Source organism: Chiloscyllium plagiosum, chromosome 31 (assembly GCF_004010195.1).
Source record: "Chiloscyllium plagiosum isolate BGI_BamShark_2017 chromosome 31, ASM401019v2, whole genome shotgun sequence".
Taxonomy (NCBI): domain Eukaryota; kingdom Metazoa; phylum Chordata; class Chondrichthyes; order Orectolobiformes; family Hemiscylliidae; genus Chiloscyllium; species Chiloscyllium plagiosum.
The window spans coordinates 26,509,052-26,533,970 of record NC_057740.1 but is presented as its reverse complement, the minus strand read 5'-3'; the positions used below and the strand labels follow the sequence as shown (position 1 = coordinate 26,533,970).

Below are 24,919 nucleotides of genomic sequence, written 5' to 3'. Positions count from 1 at the left end.
TGGTGTTCCCATGTATCTGCTGCCCTTGTCCTTTTAGATGGAAAATGCTGTCTAGAGGTCTTTGGTAAATTTTTGTAATGCAACATGTAGATGGTACACACTGCTGTGACTGAGCATCGCTGGTGGATGCATATGGATGTGGTGGCAATTGTCATGGATTATGTCAAGCTTCTTGAGTGTTTTTGGAGCTGAATCAATCCAGGCAAGTGAGGAGTATTCCATCACACTCCTGACATGCCTTGTAGACGATGGATAGGCTTTGGGTAGTTGAGTTACTCACCACAGTATTCCCAGCCCCTCACCTTCTCTTGCAGCCTCTGTGTTTATGTGGTGAGTCCACCTGAGTTTCTGGTCAATGGTAACACTCCAGGATGTTGATAGTGGAGGATTCAGTGGTGTTAACACCAATGAATGTCAGGGATGGTGGTTGAATTGTCTCTTATTGGAGATAATCATTTCCTGCAAATGCAATACTATTTTGCAGCTTGATATTGGTTCATGTGAAATAACAAAGTTAATGTCACACATTGAAAAAATGGAAGCTCCGGTTTCCAATGGTTTCCAGTTTAATGGTACCGTCCATTGACAACTAATGTAAATCTTTATGCATCTTCTGATCTATGCTGAGGTTGACATAGATCTCCTCTTGTGGTGTGTCATTATTCAGATATGGGGTTGGTATGATATATATATCTTGATTTTCATATTCCACAGTCTTCTGTTGCATGGGACTAGAAAAATAAGTGTGGTTGATTAATTTTCCTACTTTAAATAAGTGAATACAATTTGTAAACCTAAGTTTTGTGCAATCTAATGTAGGCATTTCAGTCGAGTGAGAAGCATTAATTTAATCCCATATTTGAGGAGGATGACAGTACTGGACTCCCTTTTTTTCAATGACCAATTAACTCAACAAGTCTTTTTCCCCAATCAATACCCTCCAATCTGACCGTAAAGGTTTGAAACAAGCTTATAGACGTTTTGGTTTCAATGAATGAAGCATCATAAAATCCACAGCTTTTCCCTCCAGTTCTGATTCCACCTCACAGAAACATCTCCTGGTTTATCTTTGTCTGTCTGCAGCAAGAATCTTGTGCTTCAGAGCTCCTTCAGTCAGCATTAACCACTGAAAATCAAGATATATATATCTGAGAGGCTGTTTAACTGCCTCTCAGATCACTAGTGCTTACTGATGTCATATATAGTTGATTCTGGACAGATATTATTTCAAATTGTCATCCCTGCCCATATCGTTAAAAACAAACACTAGAGCTCCTTTTCAAGGCTTTTCTCAGTGTGAATAGAATGAGCATTAATGCGGTGGAGGATGAGTTTTTGGAGTGTCTTAGGGATGGTTTTCTAGGGCAATACATTGAAGAACTGTCTAGAGAACAAGCTATTTTAAATCTAATTTTACGTTATAAAATGGAGCTAATTAATATTATTGTAAAATAATCTTTGGGGATAAGTGACCATAATGTTTCACATGAAGACATTTGAGCAAAGAAAATTGTGACAGTATGAGGGACAAATTGGCTGAAGTGCTTTGGTAAAAGGTATGATAGTACATAGGCAGTAGATAGTTTCAAAAAAATTGTTACCTATTTTACAGAAACTCTGTATCCATTCTTTCAAGGCATAAGTATCTACAAAAATGTCAGTCAACCATGGCTAACAAAGAAAATTGAGATTTGTATAAGATTAAAAGAAAAACCACATACAGTTGCTAGAAATGGGAGCAGATGTTCGCAGGGAAAAGGACGGCTGGGAAATGGAAAGCCTTCGGAAACAAGATAATGAAAATCAAGAGCCAGTATATTCCTGTTAGGGTGAGAGGAAAGGATGATATGTGTAGGGAATGCTAAAGGAATTGAGGTTTTGGTTGAGAAAAAGAATGAAGCATATGTCAGGTATAGACAGGAGAGATTGAGTGAATCCTTGGAAGAGTATAAAGGCATTAGGAGTATACTTAAGAGGGAAATCAGGAGGGCTAAAAGGGAACATGAGATAGCTTTGGCAAATAGGGTTAAGGAGAATCCCAAGGGTTTTGATAAATACATTAAGGACAAAAGGATAACTAGGGAGAGAATAGGGCCCTCAAAGATCAGCAAGGCAGCCTATGTGTGGAACTGCAGGAGATGGGGGTGATGCTAAACGAGTATTTTGCATCAGTGTTTACTGTGGATAAGGACGTGGAAGAAATATAATGTGGGGAAATAGATGGTGACATCTTGAAAAATGTCCATATTACAGAGGAGGAGGTGCTGGATGTCTTGAAACACATAAAAGTAGATAGATCCCCAGGACCTAATGAGGTGTACCCTAGAACTCTGTGGATGCTAGGGAAGTGATTGCTAGGCCTCTTACTGAGATATTTGGATCATCAATAGCCACAGGTGAGGTGCTGGAAGACTGGAGATTGGCTAACTTGGTACCACTATTTAAGAAAGGTGGTAAGGAAAAGCAAGCAACTATCGACCAGTGAGCCTGACATCAGTGGTGGGCAAATTGTTGGAGGAAGTCTTGAGGGATAGGATTTCTATGTATTGGGAAAGGCAAGGATTGATTAGGGATAGTCACCATGGCTTTGTGCGTGGAAAATCATGTCTCACAAAGTTGATTGAGTTTTTTGAAGAAGTACCAAAGCGGATTGATGAGGGCAGAGCGGTGGACATGATCTATATGGACGTCAGTAAGATGTTCGACAAGGTTCTCCATGGGAGACTGATTAGCAAGGTTAGATCTCATGGAATACAGGGAGAACTAGCCATCTGGATACAGAAGTGGCTCAAAGGTAGAAGACAGAGGGTGGTGGTGGGTGATTGTTTTTCAGACTGTAGGCCTGTGACCAGTGGAGTGCCATAATGATTGATGCTTGGTCCGCTATTTTTCATAATTTATATAAATGTTTGGATGTGAACATAGGAGGTATATTTAGTAAATTTGCAGATGACATCAAAATTGGAGGCGTAATTGTCAGTGAAGAAGGTTACCGCAGATTACAGTGGAATCTTGATTAGATGGGTCAATGGGCTGAGGAGTGACAGATGGAGTTTAATTTAGATAAATGTAAGGTGCTGCATTTTAGAAAAACAAATCTTAGCGGCACTTATACCCTTAATGGTAAGGTCCAAGGGAGTGTTGCTGAACAAAGAGACCTTGGAGTGCAGGTTCATAGCTCCTTGAAAGTAGAGTCACAGGTAGAAAGGATAGTGAAGAAGGCACTTGGAATGCTTTCCTTTATTGGTCAGAGTATTGAATATAAAAGTTGAGAGGTCATGTTGCGGCAGTATAGGATGTTAGACCCCTGATCTGGACTACTGTGTGCATTTATAGTCCTCTAACCACAAGAAGGGCGGTACAACTTTGTTACAGAAAGTGCAACAAAGGTTCACTAGACTTATTCCCAAGATGGTGGAACTGTTTGATGTGGAGGATTGGGGAAACTGGATCTCCAGAGCTTTGAGAAATGAAGGTATTCTAACTGAAACCTACAAAATAGGTTTTCTTTGTTACAGGGTTGATGCAGGTAAGATATTTCTCCTGGTTCAGGAGTCTAAAACTAGGGGACACACTAGTGGGCGATAATGGGGAATACCATCGAGGACCTAAATGAAGACAAGTTTTGTTTTATTCAGAGGATTGTGAATCTTTGCTTTTCTCGAACTGAGAGAGCTGTGGGAGCTCATCTCCAAGTATATTTAAAGTAGAGATTGACAGATTTAGATTACCAATGGTGTCCAGGGTTATGGGGCTAGTACAAGTAAAAGGCCTTGAGGTGTTTGATCAGCTAATTATATGGAATGGTGGCATAGCAGAGAAAGGGTGATTGGTCTACTCCTGCTTCCATGTTTCTATGTTCCAATCAGACAGGGTTCTTGCTTCTGGCCAACATCCATTCATTCTTTAATGAACACACATACTTAAAAGATGTTGTTATAAGAACTGATTCTGATGGCTTCACAGTTGAATAGTCTGCTACAATTCACCATGCTGGCTTATAAATGAAATATGACCAGAGATATCAGAGGTCAGGCAGAGCATACAAACGTACAGTGTATCTAAGGTAATGCTTTCAGTTTTATACATAATGTTTACCTATGTGATACCTACTTTCTATCATAAATTACAGAGCAATGTTTTCAATGAATTTTGCAGTAATATCCACTTCCACTAGAATTAATATAACTTTTTTAAAAAGTGCGAGACAATTTCAAAATTATAAAAATGAGCCAAAATGTATTCCAATTTTATATATAAAATACATATATGTAAGTATTTATTTCTGAATGATTTTTATAGAAGTCAGAACAAAATTAAGAAACATAGGTACACTGAGCATAGAAAAGAGCATAGTACCTTAACTGAAATTGCAGTCTTTAATAATTTAGTTGCATAGAAATTGGCCACTTTACAAACAGCTGTCATGCTGTTGTGTTGAAAAACATTCCACTTGCAACAGGGCAATTTTTCCTTATCATTGCTTTTCCTTGGAAAGAATCAAATCAGTGGGGATTTGTAATTACACGGTAAAACTCTCTGACTTATTAGCTTTGGAGAGTCCAAAGTTCTGTGGAAATTAATTTGCCGCATATCATAATCCAAATTCCAGGGCAGGAAGAGAACTCAGCACTTTCTCCGCATTAATGAATGACACAGGAATTTGGTTGAATATTTCCATGACACATTGGTTCTATACAGCTGGCAGAGATTTTCATATGGGAGCAAATCCTGTGATGTTGATTTCTTTTTTCAAGTTAGGTTTAGTTCTTGCATAGTTCTATGGGCTTCTGCTGAAAGTTGCTGTTATTGTTAACGCCTGCTGTGCTTACTTAGATTATTTTCTCTGCTGCTTAAAATTAATGGGTCGATGCTTCCATTCACCGAATTAGGGTCAGACATGTCAGTAATGATATTGTGATTGTGCAATTTGGTGCTCCCAGAACAGGGTGTTAAAATAGAAAAGGCAGACATCCCATAATTTTCCATTGATTCACTCTAGTGCCCAAATACCCAGGGAGTATTTAACATGGGAGTTCTTGAGATGTGTACCCTGTATTGGTCATATCCAGTCTTGGAATTATCTTATTATGTCAACATACCTCATGGCGAAAACTGATAAGTTTAATCTGCATTGGTCCAAAGTAACTGATGAAATTAAACTTCTGTCAAAGTACACAGTTTAGGGCGGTACTGTGCTCAGTGGCTAGCACGGCTGCCTCACAGCCCCAAGGACCCAGGTTCGATTCCAGCCCTGGGTGGCTGTCTGCATGGAGTTTGCACATTCTCCCCATATCTGCGTAGGTTTTCTCCAGGTGCTCTGGTTTCTTCCCCCAGTTGAAAGATGTGCAAGTTAGGATGGATTGGCCATGCTGAATTGCCCAATGTGTCCAGGGATGTGCAGACTAGCCATGGGAAATGCAGGGTGGATTAGCCATGGGAAATGCAGGGTGAGAGGTGAGCGAGGTGGGTTTGGGGATGCTTTTCAGAGTGTCAGTATTGGATTCAATGCACCAAATGGCCTGTTACCACACTGGAGGGATTCTATGAGTCATGATTCTATGATACACAACCATGTCATGTCCTGTCAGCTATGTTCTGCTTGAAGGTAGGTCCTGGACCCATTGTCAGCTAATGCTTCATTCTAAGATCGTGTCTTGGCAGCTTTTGTCTGGTTTGCCATTGTCTTTCTCTACACAAGCACTTACCCACATACATGTCATTATGAATCTGTGAATTATTGATTAAAATTGCTAGGACACGTACCGACTTGGATTTTAATATTAATGGCTCCGAAATTATTGGGACAGTACATTTTGCGATAAGCATCATGTATTTCACTCTCCATTCTGCATTTTATTGCCAGAAATTTCTTTGATTATTTTTAATCATCATTTTCACTTCTTTGTCATAGAGAAAAATCCCCACAGATTTGGTCATTTACTTTGATCTCAGTGAAACATCAGATGTCTTTGTGTTTAGATTATGTGGCACTATTGTAAAAGCTGCAATCGTGTTCGCATTCTTGAACTTGCAGCCACTTATAAAAACAGCCCCATCTGGAACTGTGTCTCAGAAGTAAAGAATTGAAGGATTTTAATAGTTTCAATACTTACAAGTCATCGCTGGTGTTGTTTTGCCCTAAAGGAAGTGAAAAAGTGGTACAACGTTATTTAAGAGATAATCACAATCTGCACTGTTGAATATTGCTGTTGATATCCTAATTCATAATAAATCTTACTCAGCCACCTCTTCATTGTGATTTTACAATGAACAACAATTGGCAATGTTGGTCTCTTTAAGAATGAATGAGGACTATTTTTTAACATCAAACTATTCAGAGATAATGTACCCTGGAGCAGTGTAACTTGACCCCGGGCCTTTAGGCTCAGAGGGAGGGACTCTATCACTACACTACAATGAACCAACCAGAACATATTCCATGGATAGTAGATGGTACCTAATGTTAATTGGAGTACATGCGGACAGTGTTTGTGCTTAGGAACTTTGTCATAGTCTATTAACATTTTAAAATGGTCACTGAGGAGCAAACATGTTGGGTGTGTTTATAGGTTCCCAATGGGTCTTGTGGCACAGTGATAACGTCCCTATCTCTGAACAGAAGATCCAGCTTCAAATTTCATTGAAATGCAAATCATATCAGCCATGATCAAATGGCAATGTAGAATCGATGTGCACTCCACAGTTACCCTCGCTAACATCCTGGACAGTAAGGGGTAAATTAGCATGGCTTTTTGACCTAACCTGTACATCTTTGGACTGTGGGAGGAAACCAGAACATCCAGCAGAAACCCATGCAGACACAGGGAGAGTGTGCAAACTTCACATAGATAATCACCCAGGGCTGGAATTGAACCATTGGCGTTATGAGGCAGCAGTTCTAAACACTGTGCCATTTTGATGCCCAGAGTTGATCCCCTGGTTTGATGGTAACGGTTGAGTGGAGAATATACTGGGCCATGAAGTTACAGATTGTTCTGAAATACAATTCTGCTGCTGTTGATGGCCCTCAGCGCTTCATGGATGCCCAGTCTTGATTTGCTGGTTTTGTTTGAAGTCTGTCCTATTTAGCATGGTGACAGTGCCACACAACACAATGGAGAGTATTCTCAATGTGAAGGCAGGACTTCGTCTCCACAAGGACTTTGTGGTGGTCACTCATACTAGTACTGTCATGGACAGCTATGTCTGCAGCTGGTAGATTGGTAAGGATGAGGTCAAGATGTTTTTCCTTCTTGTTGATTCCTTCACCACCTGCCACAGACTCAGTCTAGCAGCTATGTCCTTTAGGACCTGACCAGTTCCATCTGTAGTGCTGCTGCCAAGCCACTCCTAGTGGTGGACATTGAAACCCTCCACCCAGCGTACATTTGCCACCCTCAGTGCTTCCTTTAAGTGTTGATCAACTTGGAGGAGTACTGATTCCTCAGCCAAGGAATAACATACATGGTAATCAGCAGAGATTTCCTTCAGATTTAACCTGAAGCCACGAGACTTCACATGGTCCAGAATCAATGTTGAAGACTCCCAGGGCAGCTCCTTCCTGACTGTATATCACTATGCCACCACCTCTGCTAATCTGTACTGCCGGTTGGACAGGACATATCCATGGATGGTGATGGTGGTGTCTGGGACATTGTCTGTAATGTATGATTCCATGAGTATGACTATATCAGGCTGTTGCTTGACTAGTCTGTGAGACAGCTCTCCCAATGTTGGCACTAGCCTCCAGATGTTAGTGAGGAGGATTTTGCAGGGTCAGTAGGGCTGTTTCTGCCGTTGTCTTTTCTGGTGCCCAGATGGTCCATCCAGTTTCATTTCGTTGTTGAGACTTTGTAGTGATTGATACAATTGAGTGGTTTGCTAGGCCATTTAAGAGGACAGTTGAGAGTCAATCGCATTTCTATGGATCTGGAGTCACAAATCCCTGAAGGGCATTAATGAGCCGGATGGGTTTTTCCTAACAATTGGCAATGGTTTTATGGTCATCAGTAGGTTCTTATTTCCAGAATATATTTTACTGCATTCAAATTCCACCATCTGCCATGGAAGATTCAAACGTGGGTCCCCAGAACATTAGCTGGGTTTCTGGTTTAATAGACCATTAATAATGCCACTTGGCTATTGCTGCCCATTATGCAACAACAATGATCCGTACATTCTCCTTTTAAAATTCTAGGTTTCACCAAGGGCCTTCTTTCCATTATATGTTTGTAGCCCTTTGAGTACTGCAGGGCTTAGAACACAGACAAAGTGTTTTGTACAAAATGTTACCTTTGTACTCTCTTTCAAATTGATTAACTGCAAATCTTCAGACTTGACTGTTTTTGTTTTCAGTTTTTCAGCATTTGGATTTTTTATGCAAAGGGGACATGGAACCTGGCAACATTCCCAGTGAAATAATGTGATACATTGCTATTGTGGTGTTGATGAGACTGGGATCAGTTGTCAATCAGACAAATAGAGTTCACGAGTTTCCATTTCTGACAGCTTCTTATGACTATCAACAACAGCAACAAGAATGTATATTTTTCTAGTGCCTTTAATGTTCTGAAGCATGCCAAGGTGCTACACAGGAGCACCATTAATCAAAATAAGTCTCCAAGCCACACAGGGGAAAACTAAGAAAGAAGAAAAACTTGCTCAAGGAGATTTAGAGAGGCTTCTTAAAGGAAAAATGTGAGATAATGAAGGAGCGATGTAGGGAGGGTACTCCAGTGCAATAGGCAACTTTCAAAAATGGAGCAATTAAATGAAGAATTCACAAGACAAGTAGCCAGAATGAGAGGAATGTAGATTTTTCAACTTATTATCACAGCATGCCACAATAGGATTTGAACTTACAATCTGTCACTGACTAATCCAAAAATGCAAAACAATCTGAATATGATAGATAAGAAAACTATGCTTTTGTAGTCAGGTGGCTTGAGTTCAGCATTCTGTTGTAATTAATATTGAAAGGCATCATCCTCCTTAAATGCCACTGTTGATCGATGCCCAAATGAGGCATGTCATGGTGGTAGATTTCTGTGGTTAAATACTTCCCTGCTAAATAGCTACTCACACTAACAGCACCTTTGTAGAATTCAAAGGCTGAATTCAAACATGTTTCTCTTGGCCAAAAGACAACTGAGTATGGACAGAGACACAGGAAATAGAAAAATACAAACAGGAAAATTAGAAAACAGCCTTGATCATGACTAGCTTCACATGATTTTTGTCTATTCAGTTGTAGTATACATTATATGTCTATCATCGTCTAAGTTCAAATTCCTTCTTCTCAACTGTACTGACACTCAGCATTATGTTCCCTTTCTTAGTTCCCTTAGATTTAACTAATAACAATCTAGTATGAGGTTTGTATTTCTCAAACAATGTGATCACCAGTCTTTAACCAGATGTATTTCTCTTCCTCTTTCACCTTCATCCAGACTGAATGTAACAGTATTTTTCACTTCTTTGCTATTTCCTTGCACATCTATTTTTATCTCTTTGTCACCTTGCTTCTTTGCTTCCCTTTTCTAGTTCGGTCTTGAATGCAATAAGTTAGTTGTATTTTATTGTTCTACTATCCCTTGATTCTCCTGGTTTTAAATGGCTCTGTCTCTCAGATCTACCATCATAATTGGTAAAAGCAGTGGTGAAGGGGTTTAGGTGAGTAGAAAAGGAACCCTCACACCACTCAAAGAGCAGAATGATGATAATGTTTCGAGTGGGAGCCTTTATATTATATACAGCACTGGGTCAGAGTTTTAATCCACCCTGCCTTTCGGGAAACCATCTCATTGTACTCTGTGTTAATAAATAGAGAATATTAGTGTATGGGATGTAGGTACCAGATTTCCACTGCCCTGTGTGAGTTGGGAAATAAACCCACATTCACCTTTCTTTTTCTGACGATGTGTAGTTCTATCCATTTCTGCGCTAACAAATAGTTTTGGCAGAAAAATCCATAAAGTCTCATAACAGAAGTTATATACTAAATGTTGTGGTAATAGCTTTATGATGACTGTATCAGCATGTTACCTTCAGATTTTCTCCTCTTCCACCAACAAATGACTGATAGCATTAAAGGTGCCGTTGCTATTAGTACTCCCACAGAAATGAGGATTGGTTTGAGGTAATTCATAGAGCCTGCGGATGCATAACATAGAGGTATTAGATTAGTGAACTGTAACAATCAATGAACAAGGTTATGCACTGGCATTGTTGACTGTGCCTCTTGGGATTCACCTCTCACCTGCTCATGTAGGTGTTGCTAATTGCCTGTTTTAGGGTCCTCATCTCGACTGCTTGTTTTGGATTGATATCTGTGACTAAGTTACAGCTGTCAGGCAATGTAAACACTGAGAACTTGACAATTAAACATGAGAAGAGGAAAGAACTGACAGCCAAGTCGTTCTACAGTGGTCTTACAAAGATAGCATTGCCCATGGTTTTCAGATATGGAATATTTCCAGATTTGAAAAATAATTCTATGCATGTTGTGCTCCATATGAACATATACAATAGGAATAAAGGAAGTCCATTCAGCCCTCGAACCTGCTCCACTATTCAGTAAGATCATGGCTGATCTGTTTTGTCTAGAATTCCCATCTACCTCTGATAGCCTTTGACTCCCCTGCTTAACAGTAATCTATTCAATTTTATCTTTAAAATATTCAATGACCCTACATTCACTGCTTTCTGAGGCACACAGTTCCAAAGGCTGCAGAGCAGGCTATTAAATAAGATAAGATCCCATTCTTCAATCCATGCTACTCTATTACCATGTGCTCCTTAAGCTTTTATTGTTTGCTAAACCTTTGATGTGGCACCTTACCAAATGCCTTCTGAAAATCCAAATGTAATGCATTTACAGGCTAACTTGATCCACAGCTTAAAAATAAAACAAAGAACTGCAGATACTGGAAATCTGAAACAAAAACAGAAATTGCTGGAGAAGTTCAACATCTAGAACTGTTCTGAAGAAGGGTCTTTCTCCTTGAAACATCAATTCTGCTTTCTTTCTACAGATGCTGACAGAACTGCTGAGTTCCTTCAGCAAAATCTGTTTTTGATCCACAGCATATTACTCCATCAGAGAACTTCAATAAACTGGCTAAATAGGATTTCTCTTCAATGTAACCCATCTCGGAGCTCCCACATAGTGTAGTCTTGACACATCTCCTGAACTGCTATTCTTAATGAGTTTAATTATTTTATTATATTATTCATGTAATTATGTTGTCTTTTATATATTTCATTAACTTTACCACCAATTTGTATATAACCTTAACATTTAAGGATTAAAAGATAGGCCTAAACCACTTGTCAGAGTTTCATCATGCAGTTAACTTCTCTCTGTGCGGTAGAGCAAGAACCAATACCAGTCAATTTGAATTACTCCAGCTCTGTCTCTGGCTGTCTGCTATAAGGCCCTCACCCATCTGCTCCTCTAGGTGATGTTGACTGTGCCTCTTGGGATTCACCTCTCACCTGCTCATGTAGGTGTTGCTAATTGCCTGTTTTAGGGTCCTCATCTCGACTGCTTGTTTTGGATTGATATCTGTGACTAAGTTACAGCTGTCAGGCAATGTAAACACTGAGAACTTGACAATTAAACATGAGAAGAGGAAAGAACTGACAGCCAAGTCGTTCTACAGTGGTCTTACAAAGCTCCCTCTAATTGAGACACTGATGTCACTGGCAGAGTTCTGGCAGTCATTCAGCTACCTCAGTCAGGGAAGTTTATGTGACCTCTTAGCTGCTGGAAAAAATAAAGTAAGGGGCAGGAGTTAACTACAATTAAACTTGCACCCCAGACTTTATTGATCCATTGGATTAAATGTTTTGCTTCAATAATATTTATTTGGGAAACTTTTGTTTTACAACTGTTGCCTTCATAATTAAATAACTTGATATTTCTCATTTATTTTCACTTTTATTAAACGTAAGATTGAGGAAAGTGGTTAATGGATATATCGTGGCTTCACACCTGCAGTTTGCCAGTATTCATAGCACGACCCAAAGGCCAACTTGTGGTTAATTCGTTCTTCAACAGTAGTTCTTGGCAGACCTTTTGTTCCAACTGTCTGTGGGGAACTATTTCAGACTTGACTCTGGTATGCTGAAAAATTTTATACTAAGTATTATTTTTCATCTTGCTCTTTCTTGGTTAACTAAAGGATGTATGCAAATACCAGGTCACAGGTTTGTACAGTTTTAAAATATCGAAGAACATAAATTTCAACAATTAATAATTAAAGAATATTTACATTGTACATCATGTGAATTCCAGTTTCCTGATTCCCCACAGATGGTTTTTTGATCCCCTTCCAGAGTGTAGCCATCATCACATGAAAAATAACAAGATGTGTTGTAATGCTTCCCACCATAGGGACCGGAGCAATTCACACTACTGTGTGCTGGTTTCTTTAGAAGTGGACAAGTAAGTGCTATGAAGGAACAAACTGATCAGTAAATATCTATTAATGATTCTTTCAGTATGTATTACAGCTAGTTGAAATAAATCATGTTGAAACAAGAGAAGATACGTTACCACTAAAAAGTTTTTAGCTATACAGCACCAATATTTATCTCTAAGAAAAGAAGATTCTGCTGACTAAGAGCAAACGCTTTACATAAGTGTTAATAAATAACATTTGACACCAAGTAACATAAGTCAACAATAGAATGGGTTCCCACAAGGTCACTCAACAAGATAAATCTTGAGGAACATCTTAAAGGAGGACAGTGATTAGAAAAATGGACAATGTTCTGGGGTTTGGAGTCTAGTCAGGGGACAATATATCTACTAATGGTGGTATTATTGAAATTGGGATTGAATAAAGGCCAGAATTGGTATCATGAAGGATTTTAGACCTGGAAGGTATTAGAGATAAGGAGGATATTATGGAGGGATTTAGAAACAAAGAGGAGGATTTTAAAATATGACTCATTTTGTTCAGTGAGGACATCGACAAACTTGGGTGAGAATTTCAATCACTGAAGGCTTTTCTTGAGAACAGGACTTGACAATTCCACTCTTTTGAATCATGTTAGTTTTTGATAGGAAAGACATCTACAAATTTAGGACTTTGTGGTGTTATTTTGATAAAAGCCTATATTTTAATTTGCTCAATAGAATGAATAGATAGTAGTTTGGTATTTTGGTCATTTTCTCATTGACAAAGTTCCAATGCCTTGCATTCATGACTGTGCAATATAGAAGGAGAAAGTGAGGACTGCAGATGCTGGAGATCAGAGCTGAAAAATCTGTTGCTGGAAAAGCGCAGCAGGTCAGGCAGCATCCAAGGAGCAGGAGAATCGACGTTTCGGGCATAAGCTCTTCTTCAGGAAATGGGCTTATGCCTGAAACGTCGATTCTCCTGCTCCTTGGATGCTGCCTGACCTGCTGCGCTTTTCGAGCAACACATTTTTCAGCTGTGTAATATAGAAACCAAACATCTATTCAAAGAGCCTTCTTTAATAAATTGTGTTATTTCATGTTTCTAACCTCAGTACTTTGGAGTTTCTTGCTATATCAAGTGGAAAATTTAAACTGTTTCTAAGTAGAGATCACATTATTTCAGTTCTATAAAAAGCAAAGCAAACAGGAACTAACACAATTTTTGCTGTTCTGTGTAATGAAACCTCAAGGACCTGTGTGATTTCAGAAGTGCAAGATTCTTGATAATTTTTGCATCATCTGAATTAAGAGGTGATAGCTCTAACAGAGAGTTGTATTTGTAAGAGTTCAGAGAGCCATTTGAATCTGATTGCTTTGCAATTGTTTGTCATCAATGAAACTTTACTAAACAGTACTTCTTTAGTTCGGGGCAAAAATTAAGTATTTTAAGCATTTGAGTGACAAGCTGATTGTTTTCTGCCAAAACATATTTTGTGCAATCATTTTGGCACTTTTGTGGGACCATTGAACTAACTTCACATCATTATAAGAATGTTGCTATAACTGTAATGGTGGTTTCTGATCTGATTTCAGAGAGATGTGTACCTGAGAGTTTCCCTGCAGTATTGGCCTCTTTACCTTGATAGTGTACTACGCATTAATTCAGTGCAGTGTCTACTAGCTGAGCTTTGTCTGCAATGTAAATCCAGTGTAATGTGTCAAGCCTTGGTTTGGGTACTGTACAGGAGACGATGGCTACTTTACAAATTTACAGAGAGACAATTCAAAGATTTTGAGAATTTGGCTGCTTGGAAAACTCTTAAATGTATGTGCAGCAAGCTTACACAAAATTCTCATGATCCCAGGAGAATTTCATGGTGTTTCATTGGTTATTTACAGTAAGAGTCAAAATTTTTTGTTTGTAAAGACACAGTTAGAAAATCAACAGAGTTGGAGCATTAGATGTAGGCAAGATATAGACAACTTGGCAGAAAGGCAGACATGTTACCAAAGACATTGTGCTCATCAGAATAAACACAAGAATGCCACCATTTTGAGCAAATCTAACCAACTTATAATACAAAATATAAGTGTGCAGAGAAGTCAGCTCAACAATAATCAGCACTGTTTTCTTCTGCAGTATGCATTGTTATGGTTGCTTGAAATTTGTATTCTTGTGATTGTTCTGATCAGTGCAAGGCAAAAAGCTTCAACAAGATGTTGCTTTCCAGCAAGGTTTTATGCCACTGAACAATTGCTTATGGAGGCAATATCCAGGACTCATGAGAAGGCAATCATTGCATTAATGTCATTTTGCATTCCCAAAAACAACTTTGTTGGTGTATCTTCTTTCATTCAGGAAAGTACCTTGACACATTTTAGCAATGAAGAAAAAGAGTCGCACGGAAAGAAAAGAATTTGAATGCCCATCACATCTTTAGGATATCTCAAAGTGCTTTACAGCTGACAAAGTAGCCTTGAGGTGTATTCACTGTTATTTTGTAGAGAAATATTGGAGCCAATCTCTGCAAATTGGATAAATATCCAGTTAGTGGGTTTATGAAACTCTTGTTTGTAGGATAGATATTGGTCAACAAGAACTCACAGCTCTTATTTGAGTGGTGCTGTGTTCCTTTCTTGTTCATGTAAATCGACATAATTTCAGTTTCGTAGTTTATCTGACAATGTTGTACTTCCTCTTTACTGCACAGTAGGCAGACTTTGGTGAGACCTCGCCTATCCTGGTGTACTATCCTGGTCACTGTGTTATAAATAAAATGAGAGGGGCACCGAAGAGAGGACAATAATGTGTTGCAAGAGTGATACCAGGAATGGGGTTGTTAGGAGCTGGGTGGAGACAACAGTATATCAGGAGAGGTGGGAACAACCTGGGTCTCTTCTCTTGAAAAAATAAAGTTGAGAGATGACAAACCAATCATGAAAGGGTTTGATACAGTGGTTACAGAGAGAAATGTTTCCTCTTGTAGGCAAGACCATAACCGCAGATTATTAATGTCAAGTAATCATGAAGAAATCAAATCAGGAATTTAGAAGAAACTTCTTTACAGAGAATGGTGATAATGTGAAACTCAATACTACAGGGAGCAGTTGATATAAATAGCATTAATGCATTTAAGGGAAGATTAGAGAAGTTTATGAGGGAAAAGAGAACAGAGGATATTCTGGTAAAGGAAGATAGGAAGAGACCTTAGCAGAGCATAAACGCTGGCATGAGTTGTATTGATTCCATGTCATATCAGGGTAGATTCTCAAGTCTTGGAGTGTGACTGGAACCCTCAAAGCGCTTTCTCAGGTGGGAAGTTTAGCATTGATCCAAACTGATACAGAGATTATGTAGAATGAGAGATGAAAGATATAGTTATTATTCAAAGTTTGTGCGAAGATTTGTAGCTCGAGTGCTTGTTGCTGTGGTTCTGTTCACCGAGCTGGAAATTTTTGTTGCAAACGTTTCGTCCCCTGGCTAGGCGACATCATCAGTGCTTGGGAGCCTCCTGCGAAGCGCTTCTTTGATGTTTCCTCCGGTGTTTATAGTGGTCTACCACTATACCACTAGTGTTTATACCACTATAAACACCGGAGGAAACATCAAAGAAGCGCTTCGCAGGAGGCTCCCAAGCACTGATGATGTCGCCTAGCCAGGGGACGAAACGTTTGCAACAAAAATTTCCAGCTCGGCGAACAGAACCACAGCATAGTTATTATATATTAATTATATTCAGGTGATGGCATTAACTGAGGATTCATTTGTGCTCAACTGAGAAAAGGACTGTATTGAAACTGTTTTGGTTGGATTGGCTATGTTGTTTATAAAGGATGTAAAAATTAGTGTCAAGCTCTCTCCATCATCTTCTGGCTAGAATAGTAGAAATGTTTCCAAGCTTTTGAAGGAGGTGAGAGAGAGTGATGTAACAGTGATTTCCATAATATTCTGGACAATGGACTTTGGGAGCAGTGAAGATATTCTCACATAATGGATTTGGAATTCTGTTTGGCTTGGTTAGAAGCATTTTAGCCTTTTAGTCAAAGGAATTGTAGCTTTGAGAGGTTTCTCTCTGTCATGTTCTGCCTTCATCCTTTTCCCATCTGCCTCCTTTGTCCAATTCTATCCACTATCCCTTTGCCTTGAGTACTGGGATCTATTTCTGCAGGTGGGGGATGACCTAACATTTAGAATCTGTCCTTCATGTATTTATGTAGTGGGACAGTACCACTGATGTTGTTTCATAAAGCTCTATATTAGATATACATTCAGGCCTAATTTAAGAAATGGTTCTCTTAACCAATATCGAAATTGCTAACAATAATTCAGCAAAAATGGCAGGCCTTGTCACTTTGAAAGAGCCAGTAACTTTTTCAAATTAATTTAACTATAAACCTTATCGTATACTACAATTTGCTTTTAATGAACTAGCAGACTGACCTTGGCAGGTTGTATTGTAAGTTGTCCAGGACCCAGAGGCTTGGCAGATTGTTGAATTGTCTCCAATTAGAATAAATCGTAGATCACAGGTAAATGTGCATACAGCCTGAAAATGATTCTCTCCATATAATCCTTTACATTTAATCATGCTATGGTCTGGATTTGTAATGATTGGACATGATATGACTGTAAAACAAGTAGGTAAATGCAGAGTATTTTGTGTACTGAATACGAGACCAAAAAATGTATTGTGTAGTGCATGAGAATTTGTGTTGTAAACAAATGAGTTTCAAACTATGCAGTCACCATTAAGGTATATTGAGACATATTGGGAGACATCTGAACACACTTAAGGAAGTAAGAACATAAGAGATAGGTGTGGGAATAAGCCTCTAATGCCTTTTATGCCAATCAATAAAATCATGGCTGACCTTTAATCTTACTTACACCTTCCCCGACCATTCCCAAACCTTGCAATCCCTGTGATCTCCAAGCATTTATCAATCTCTACCTTTAATATACTTTTCATGTTTTAGCTAGTCAAAGATAAATAGTACCATAGTAACAGAAATTAATTATTGATATGGAAGGAATGTTTAAGCAAGCCAATAATTGCCTGGATAAATGTCGAATGGTACATGAACAGATGCCTAAGGAAAGGTATGCACTTTCTGACACAACATCTAGACTGCCTCAAGACATTGAATATCAATCCGTTGTAATAAGCGTGGGAACATAGAAAAACAACTCAAATTATTCATTCAATAGAAAGTATGAGCTGGATACAAATAGGAAATATGTTTGTATTTGTGACATACACTCACTTAAATCACTTCATTTTTAACAAATGAAGACTCCTGTGTTGTTCATGAGCTGATCTCAGTTAAAGAAACAGTTGAAAACTGCAACTAATCTCAATGTTTCTGGGATAAAGAAGGGACAGATCATTGAAGGCTCGAAGCCACGCTGGAGAGTGTCTGACAATAGGTGCTAGGCAAATGTAGGTCATGTTTCAATCGTGAAATTCTTCACAGTGCAGTAATTTACTGATATCATTAAGGTTTTACATGAAGAATGTCCAATAGGATAAAGAGACAGAAGACCACACCACATCATACTTCAGTAATGAGGAGGTTATAATCTTGAATATTTTTTTCAAAAAAGATTTTCTCCAACACTTACCATTTTCACAATTCCTTCCATAGAAGCCATGCTGACAGAAGCACCTAAAACCATTAACCAATTCAACACAGGTACCTCGTCTGCTGCAGCTTGTTGCTTTGCATTTCTCTGTAAAGACATTGGCACCAGTATTAACACTGGGTCCCCATGGATGCCAAGTGGCATTTAACTTGGGCAAACATGTGTAATAATTGTAGATAGGGCTCTGCCCAAGCATGTTCACATTAAGTAAAGTTCACAACTGATGTTTATTAAAAGGAATGAGCTATAATGTGTTTTAAATAAACTTGTATCGTAACCATAAATTCTTAGCATCAATGGTGAAGGGATGTAGCAAAACAGCAAATATATAGCTCAGTTAATCCAATATAGGACAAAATATATAACATAGTGGCTGTGAACTAGAACTTGTTTAGGCTCATTAAGAAAACAGAGTTCAATTCTGGACCCTGAATATGGTGGATGGTAAAGGGTCTTTGGAAAGGTTTTATGTGGTCATAAAACTGAGGGTAGTTTAAAAACACTGGGCTAACAGAGTAGATTTGAAGATTTCAGAAATTCACCTTGGAAAAGGGTACACTATAGAGCAATTTTGATTAAGGTATTCCATGGAGTGAAAGTCTGGGCTGTGACCATGGGCATTGACTCTTTGGGCTGAGTGTTACCTTTTTTTTGGCTGAATGTGAGTTGAGTTTGGTGGAGTGATTCTTACTGCAAGGCTAAGGGTGTTTTCTCACTGCATTGTCACCAAATCCCCCACATGAATTGGCACTTCAGCCTTTATGGTGAGCATCATGCCCAATTTCTGCCTCATTTTACCATAGCCATTCCCAGTGCAACTCACCACTCACTGGAGATCCCGGAATTAATTGACATTCTGGCAATGTCGCCATATTGAAAAGGCCATTGTACACCTAGACAACCACTGTCAGTCTGCAGCTGCCCTGTACAGTTCCTGATGTTTGCCTCGGCCATGGCTGACAGCAAGTCCTGTTGGTTCAGGTGGTGCCAATGTGGGCATCCTCTTCCCTCAGGCCACAATACCAAACGGTGCCACGTTATTCATGACCAAGCAGGACACCAGCGATGGAAAAGACAACCGTCCTGACCAGACAGCGGCGTTACTGGCCTGGGATGGCTGCTGATACTAATGACTACTGCAGCAGAGAGGTGTGCTTTGGTCAAAATGAGGAAGCGACTATCCTAACATGGGATCCTCATCCCCAAGACATCTCTAGAGGTCTTTGAAATGGACTTTATGGCCTTTGACCCCAGTAATAATGGGACTCAGTATGCTTTGCACCAAGAATGTCTTTACCAAGTCCATGCAGGCTTTTTCCACCCGTAACCAAGAGAATCTCAACTGTAACCAGATACTAGCATGTGATTGGTTTTTCTACTTAGATTCACAATGATCAGGGATGCAACTTGGAGATCACACTCCTTCAGATGGTGCAAAGTCTAGTTCAATATCATTGCCAAGAGCTGCACCATCCTGTCAGCAACAGAGTCATGGACTATGTGAACTCTGCAGTACTGTTTGTGTCCCTTGCCTCCTTAGAGTAAACAAAATTGGCCTGAGTACCTTTAGGAGCTGATTTATGGTTATAATAGCGCTCTACACTTTATCCGTGGGCTGTTTTCCACACCAGCTCTTCTTTGGATGAGCCCCAGGTTTTCCTTGAACCATCTCCTTACGCTACCTACACCCTCCAATGGAACTGGCCAGATCATTGAGCAGCTAGCCGTATCGCATGAGGCTAAGCCAAACGTTTGAAATAGCGTCTGAGACAGAAGTGCGGAGATGAGAAGCATTGAATGATTGCAAGATGGACAGGACTGCCTTTCCAAACAGTATAAAGGTATTCCTCAAAAATCAGAATGTCAGAGATTGGAATATGATACATGATGTGTGGAACCTTGAACCCTCCAGAGTCATCAAAAAGCTGGATATGGGGGTTTGGGGAGGTGGGGGGAAGGAGGGGGGGGGCAATATCTATGTTATTACATCAATAACTGTGGAGTAGCCTCAGACAATGTTCACAAAAAGAGGAACTTTGCTTGAGGCCCTGGAGGCAAACAGCTCACTCTGTGGTGTTGCAGAGCCTGAAGAGTCAGTGCATGATGTCTCAAGTGAATCTGGATAACCGTGAGGAATCCTGGAGTGACCTGTGTCTTGTGAATCCAGTGCAGAGAGGCCTCCTCCTGCCCTGGAAAGCAGAGCAGCCTAACCTGCCGAGAAGCAGAAACTGAAGCAACAAATGCAGCTGATTGTCAGACTCCTGGGGCGCTGACTGACCTAGACCCCAATGTGGATTATCCACCACAGAGTCTGGATGCCTTGGAAAGTACCAGTACAATTGAGAAGCTGTCAAGCAAATACTGGATATCATTCCATCCTTCAAATCAGTGATGCAGGAAGGGAATGCTGACACTAATATTGACACACAAATACTAGACATCATGACGCAATTGAACCTGCTAAATGTGCAATTTCTGAACACATGGTCATGGTGCACTGTGTAGTTGCCAGGATGGCAAGTGGCAAATGGAGTCATGTGTAATGGGAATCTCCATCAGCAGGTGGCAATAGTGAGAGAGGGCTCTGAGCAGGGCAGCTGGGGGAGTCAGACAAAGAGGTGTCTTTTGGGGAAGGAGGCCTCATGGGGAAAGACAGAAAAAAGATTTTCTCAAATTGCTGTAAATCACAGGCTTGATTTTATGTGTATACTCTATCTTCCCTTGTTTAATCTTAACTTCCCTAAATGTTTGTAATGACCAGATGCCGATGGAACAAAGAATCTTTGCCTCTTGATCTTTGGACCGTCTGTGTATACATTTCATATTACATTGTTTAGAATGTCCACTTGGACAAAAAAACACAAATACAGAAACACATACAGAGTGCAACTCCAGCAAGTGTCAATAACTTGAAAAGATTACATTCTGAAATACCTTTTAAAAACTTTTCTTTGATTCTTACCATTTTCACAACTGTTTCCATAGAAGCCTTGGTCACAGATGCATCTAAAACCATGAGACAATTGAACACATGTACCCCTTCTGTTGCAGTTTGTGGCTTTGCATTTCTCTGTAGAGACAGTGGTACAAGCATGAACAGGGGGTCCATATCTGCTAGATGGCATTTAACATGTTGCAAGTGTAATGTATGTGTGTAGGGCATCTTGTCAACATTGTCACTTTGAACAGAGTTCTGAATGAAATTATTTAAAGAGGCAAATTGTCCCAGGACTTATAATGCATGAGGAGGTAGCACAGTGGTTAGCACAGCTACCTTACAGTGCTAAGGACCCAGGTTCAATTCCATCCTCAGGCAACATTTTCCCTGTGTCTGTATGGGTTTCCTCCAGTCTCAGGTTAGGTGGATTGGCCATGCTAAGCTGCCTGTTAAGTCCAGGAATGTGCAGATATGCAGGGATGGGGTAGGGGATGGAATGCTCTTTGGAGGGTCAGTGTGGGCTTGATGGGCCAAATGGCCTGCTTCCACACTGTAGGGATTCTATAGAGCAAGTGTTTAAATAAATCTTTATTATGACAATAAATATTTATAAACAACTGAAAGGCTGTAGCAAACACAAACATAGCATTAAGATATATTCTACAAAAGACAGTATGCACTTTAAGGCTGAACTTTGTAGAATATCCATGGCCAGAAAAACAAGCAATGGGCCATGGAGTTGGCCCAGACTCGATGGGACAAATGGCCTCTTTCCGTACTGCAGGGATTCTATGTAAACTGGGGAGCCCACACAGCTCCAGCCCAGTTCTATCTTCCATTTAATGGGATGCAGGAGAGTCCAAATGTGTGGCCCAGCAGGTGTGACCCTGTGGCCTAATTATCAGTGAAAGGGATTCTGCCAACTCTCGTTCTCTATTCCTCTCTTGTTTGTCCAACAAACCCACCTCTCCACTTTTATTGCAAGAATATGTCAAGATAAACTCATATACAGGCCAGTCAGTTTAAACTTCTAGAAATGTTTAAAGCTTCTAGAAATGATAATTCAGGACAAAATACAGATTATAATACAGTAAACATTGTATTAACCAGCACCTATGGGACCAGGAGTGTGCCGTTTGATCAAATATTCCGGATAATCAAGAGGTACATATAACTGCAGTAAACTCTAACCAAAGAAAGCTTCAAGACATCAAGGCCGCTCAAGAAGTCTATGTAAAAACATCAACACACCTCCTAAACTCACTGTAAAAACATACAGTAACAGAAACGTAATGCTGGTGGTATACATATCACTGTTTTACTTTATATATAACATAAATAGTGAGACATTGCAGTATTTGAGGCATATAATTTTTACCGGTTTATCAAGAGTGCTGGTTAAATAAAGTGGTGGTTAAAATAATGTTTGCTGTAAAACCAAGAACGAAGAAGTGATGTGGAAGGTGCTCATGCTGTTCATATTCACACTATTAGCAGCTCCTACCTTTTATTGTTGGGATGTAGTCCTCTCTGTTATAATGCATAATTAAATCAATCTTTATTATGCTTATCTTTTCTACTTTATTGTGCTGATCACAGGTAAGTGCAAAATGGCATTTGTCCTCCAAAACTTCACAGCCAGAGGCTCAAAACAAAATGTCGTTGAAAATTCTAGTTGCAAGGTTTTTTTTATTGAGTTCTCTTTCAACTCACAGGTTCAACCAATAACCCCGAAGCCACCTCAGCTGGAATGGTGATCAACCCCCAGCTGTTGGCAGGAATCTGATGTGCACTGACTGCATAGATAAAATGGCACTCAAATGCTCTAAGCTTCTGAAGCAACACACTTATGTTTTGGCCCATTTTAAAAATCTTTAATAGGATGTGGGCACTGTTGGCAAGGCCAGCAAGTGTTCCCTATCCCTAAATGCACTTCAGCTGGCTTCCTAGGCCATTCCAGAAGGCAGGTAAGAGTCAACCACATTTCTGCAGGTCTGGAGTCACATGTGGAACAGATTGGGTAAGGATGGCGGATTACCTTCCCTAAAGGACGTTAGTGAACCAGATGGGTTTTTACCACAATTATGTATCTTTCAAGCAGGAGATCTTGTGGTGGAGTGACAACACTCCTGTACTTGAACCAGAAACTCCAGGGTCAAGTCCCAGTCCAGGACCTAATGCCCAAGGAAGATGTGATCATAATGCAGTCAAACAGGTTGAGTATTAACTTATAACTCGTTCCAGCATACGCCAATGGCAGATAGTCACAGCGTAAGAAATTGGAGACTCTATCGTCGATTCAGCCTCAATTGGAGCAGGGTGATATCACTGGATTTGGCAACTGATGGAATTTAAAATGATACAATCAGCATGTGGAACTGAAAGCTAGGCTCCAAAATGGTAACTATGAAACTCTTGTTGAATGTTGTAAAAGCCCACCTGCTGGGGTGGGATTTGAACGAATGTCCCCAGAGGAATATGTTAGGCCTCTCCATTACAAAGCCAGTGATACCACCACTACACTGGGACTACATCACAAGATCTCATGTTTGAAAGATAAACCAAAGTTGAATATATGAAGATGACAGAAGTTAAGAACTACAGGTTATAAATTATGTTGGAGAGTGGGACAGGCTGAGTTGCTCTTGTAGAGGGCTAGCACAGATATAAAGAGCCAAGTAGGCTTCTTCTATGTTTTACACCACTGTATGATTCTATGAAATAAATTCTACATGTGAATATTGTGCATTACAGGTCATTTACTGTATTTTCTATGTTTAATGACAAGTCTTAGTTCACCAAAATCTATTCATCAACTTTCAGCAACAGGATAAAGGCAATACTGTAATCCTCTCTCTATGCCAAAGAATTCCATCATTCAATTCTTTATCTCTTCACCTTTCAAGGACAATTAGGGAAAGGCAATAATGCTGACCTAGCCAGCTGTGCCCTCATTCCGTGAATGAATAAAAAAAAATCTAATTTTAATTTTTTAAGACCTGTGTAAGGTAAAGACCATTAATTGGGAAGGCATGCAGTCAATTCAAATGCCACATGTAAATTAATTCCAATTCTGAGCAGTGAAATACCAGTTGGATGTATAGTATCGTGCAGCAATTACCAGATATTCCATTTTGGACTACCTAATTCATTTTTATATAAACAAAATACTGTGGATGCTGGAAATCTGAAATAAAAGCAGAAATTGCTTGAATTCAGAAGAGTGACATTGAAATGTTAACTCTGTTTCTCTGTTCGCAGATGCTGAGTTTCTTCAGCTTTTTCTGTTTTGTTTCTAATTCACTGATAAGTGGGGATGAAATATAATAGAATTCTATGCTACAGCAGCTTTCAGCAATTATGACATAAATTAAAAGTATTACCACAATCAAGTACCAAGTTATTGATATATCCATTAGAGTGATAGGATAAATTGTCAGTATCAATATTTAGTCATGGTGAATGACTACATGAACAAGGTACTGGGAAACTACTCACTCCAATGTCAGTGTCAGGAGTAGCAGTATTCTGAGATTTTGTTTTGGGTACATACTTACTGCTAGTTGTTTTCTCCAGTTCTTACCATTTTCACAATTGTTTCCATAGAACCTGTGGTCACAATGGCATCTAAAACCACCAGCCAATTCTTCACATGTACCTCTTCTGTTGCAAGTTGTTGCTTTGCAATGCACTGTAAAGGTATTAGCACCTGCATTATGCACTCTAACATGATATATTCAGTCGTGAATCACTTTCAGCTTAATTATTGACATTATAAAATCTGATTAGCTGTTGAGAGTGCATTGATTAAGTAATAAGGTATAGCTGCATAAATACCAATAAATAAAGAACTAAAGCAAAAAGATAGGCTAATCCTGCAAATTAAACAGGCTATCCTCAAGCTCTTTTCTCCTGGAATGTGTGG

The 24,919-nt window shown here is 39.5% G+C and overlaps 1 protein-coding gene across 1 annotated transcript; it reads right to left on the bottom strand.

Annotated features, from left to right (window-relative positions):
• Positions 1 to 225: 225 nt before the first annotated feature.
• LOC122565050 (L-selectin-like) lies at positions 226 to 24,709 on the bottom strand. Its single transcript, XM_043720681.1, has 8 exons — positions 24,578 to 24,709; positions 21,019 to 21,126; positions 18,036 to 18,240; positions 16,854 to 16,913; positions 12,279 to 12,458; positions 10,048 to 10,155; positions 6,117 to 6,141; positions 226 to 731 (listed from the first exon to the last, which is right to left on the bottom strand). The coding sequence occupies exons 1-8, from the start codon at positions 24,707 to 24,709 to the stop codon at positions 590 to 592; spliced, it is 960 nt and encodes a 319-aa protein (XP_043576616.1). The 3' UTR covers positions 226 to 589.
• Between the last annotated feature and the right edge of the window lie 210 nt (positions 24,710 to 24,919).

Excerpts from the sequence above, each read along its gene's own strand:
- LOC122565050 (XM_043720681.1), bottom strand. The coding sequence starts at position 24,709 with ATGCAGGTGCTAATACCTTTACAGTGCATTGCAAAGCAACAACTTGCA. Across the intron at positions 16,914-18,035 it reads TGGAAGGAATTGTGAAAATG|ACAATTCAACAATCTGCCAA; the intron begins GTAAGTGTTGGA and ends TTCTAATTGGAG. Across the intron at positions 12,459-16,853 it reads TTACAATACAACCTGCCAAG|CACTTACTTGTCCACTTCTA; the intron begins GTCAGTCTGCTA and ends GTTCCTTCATAG.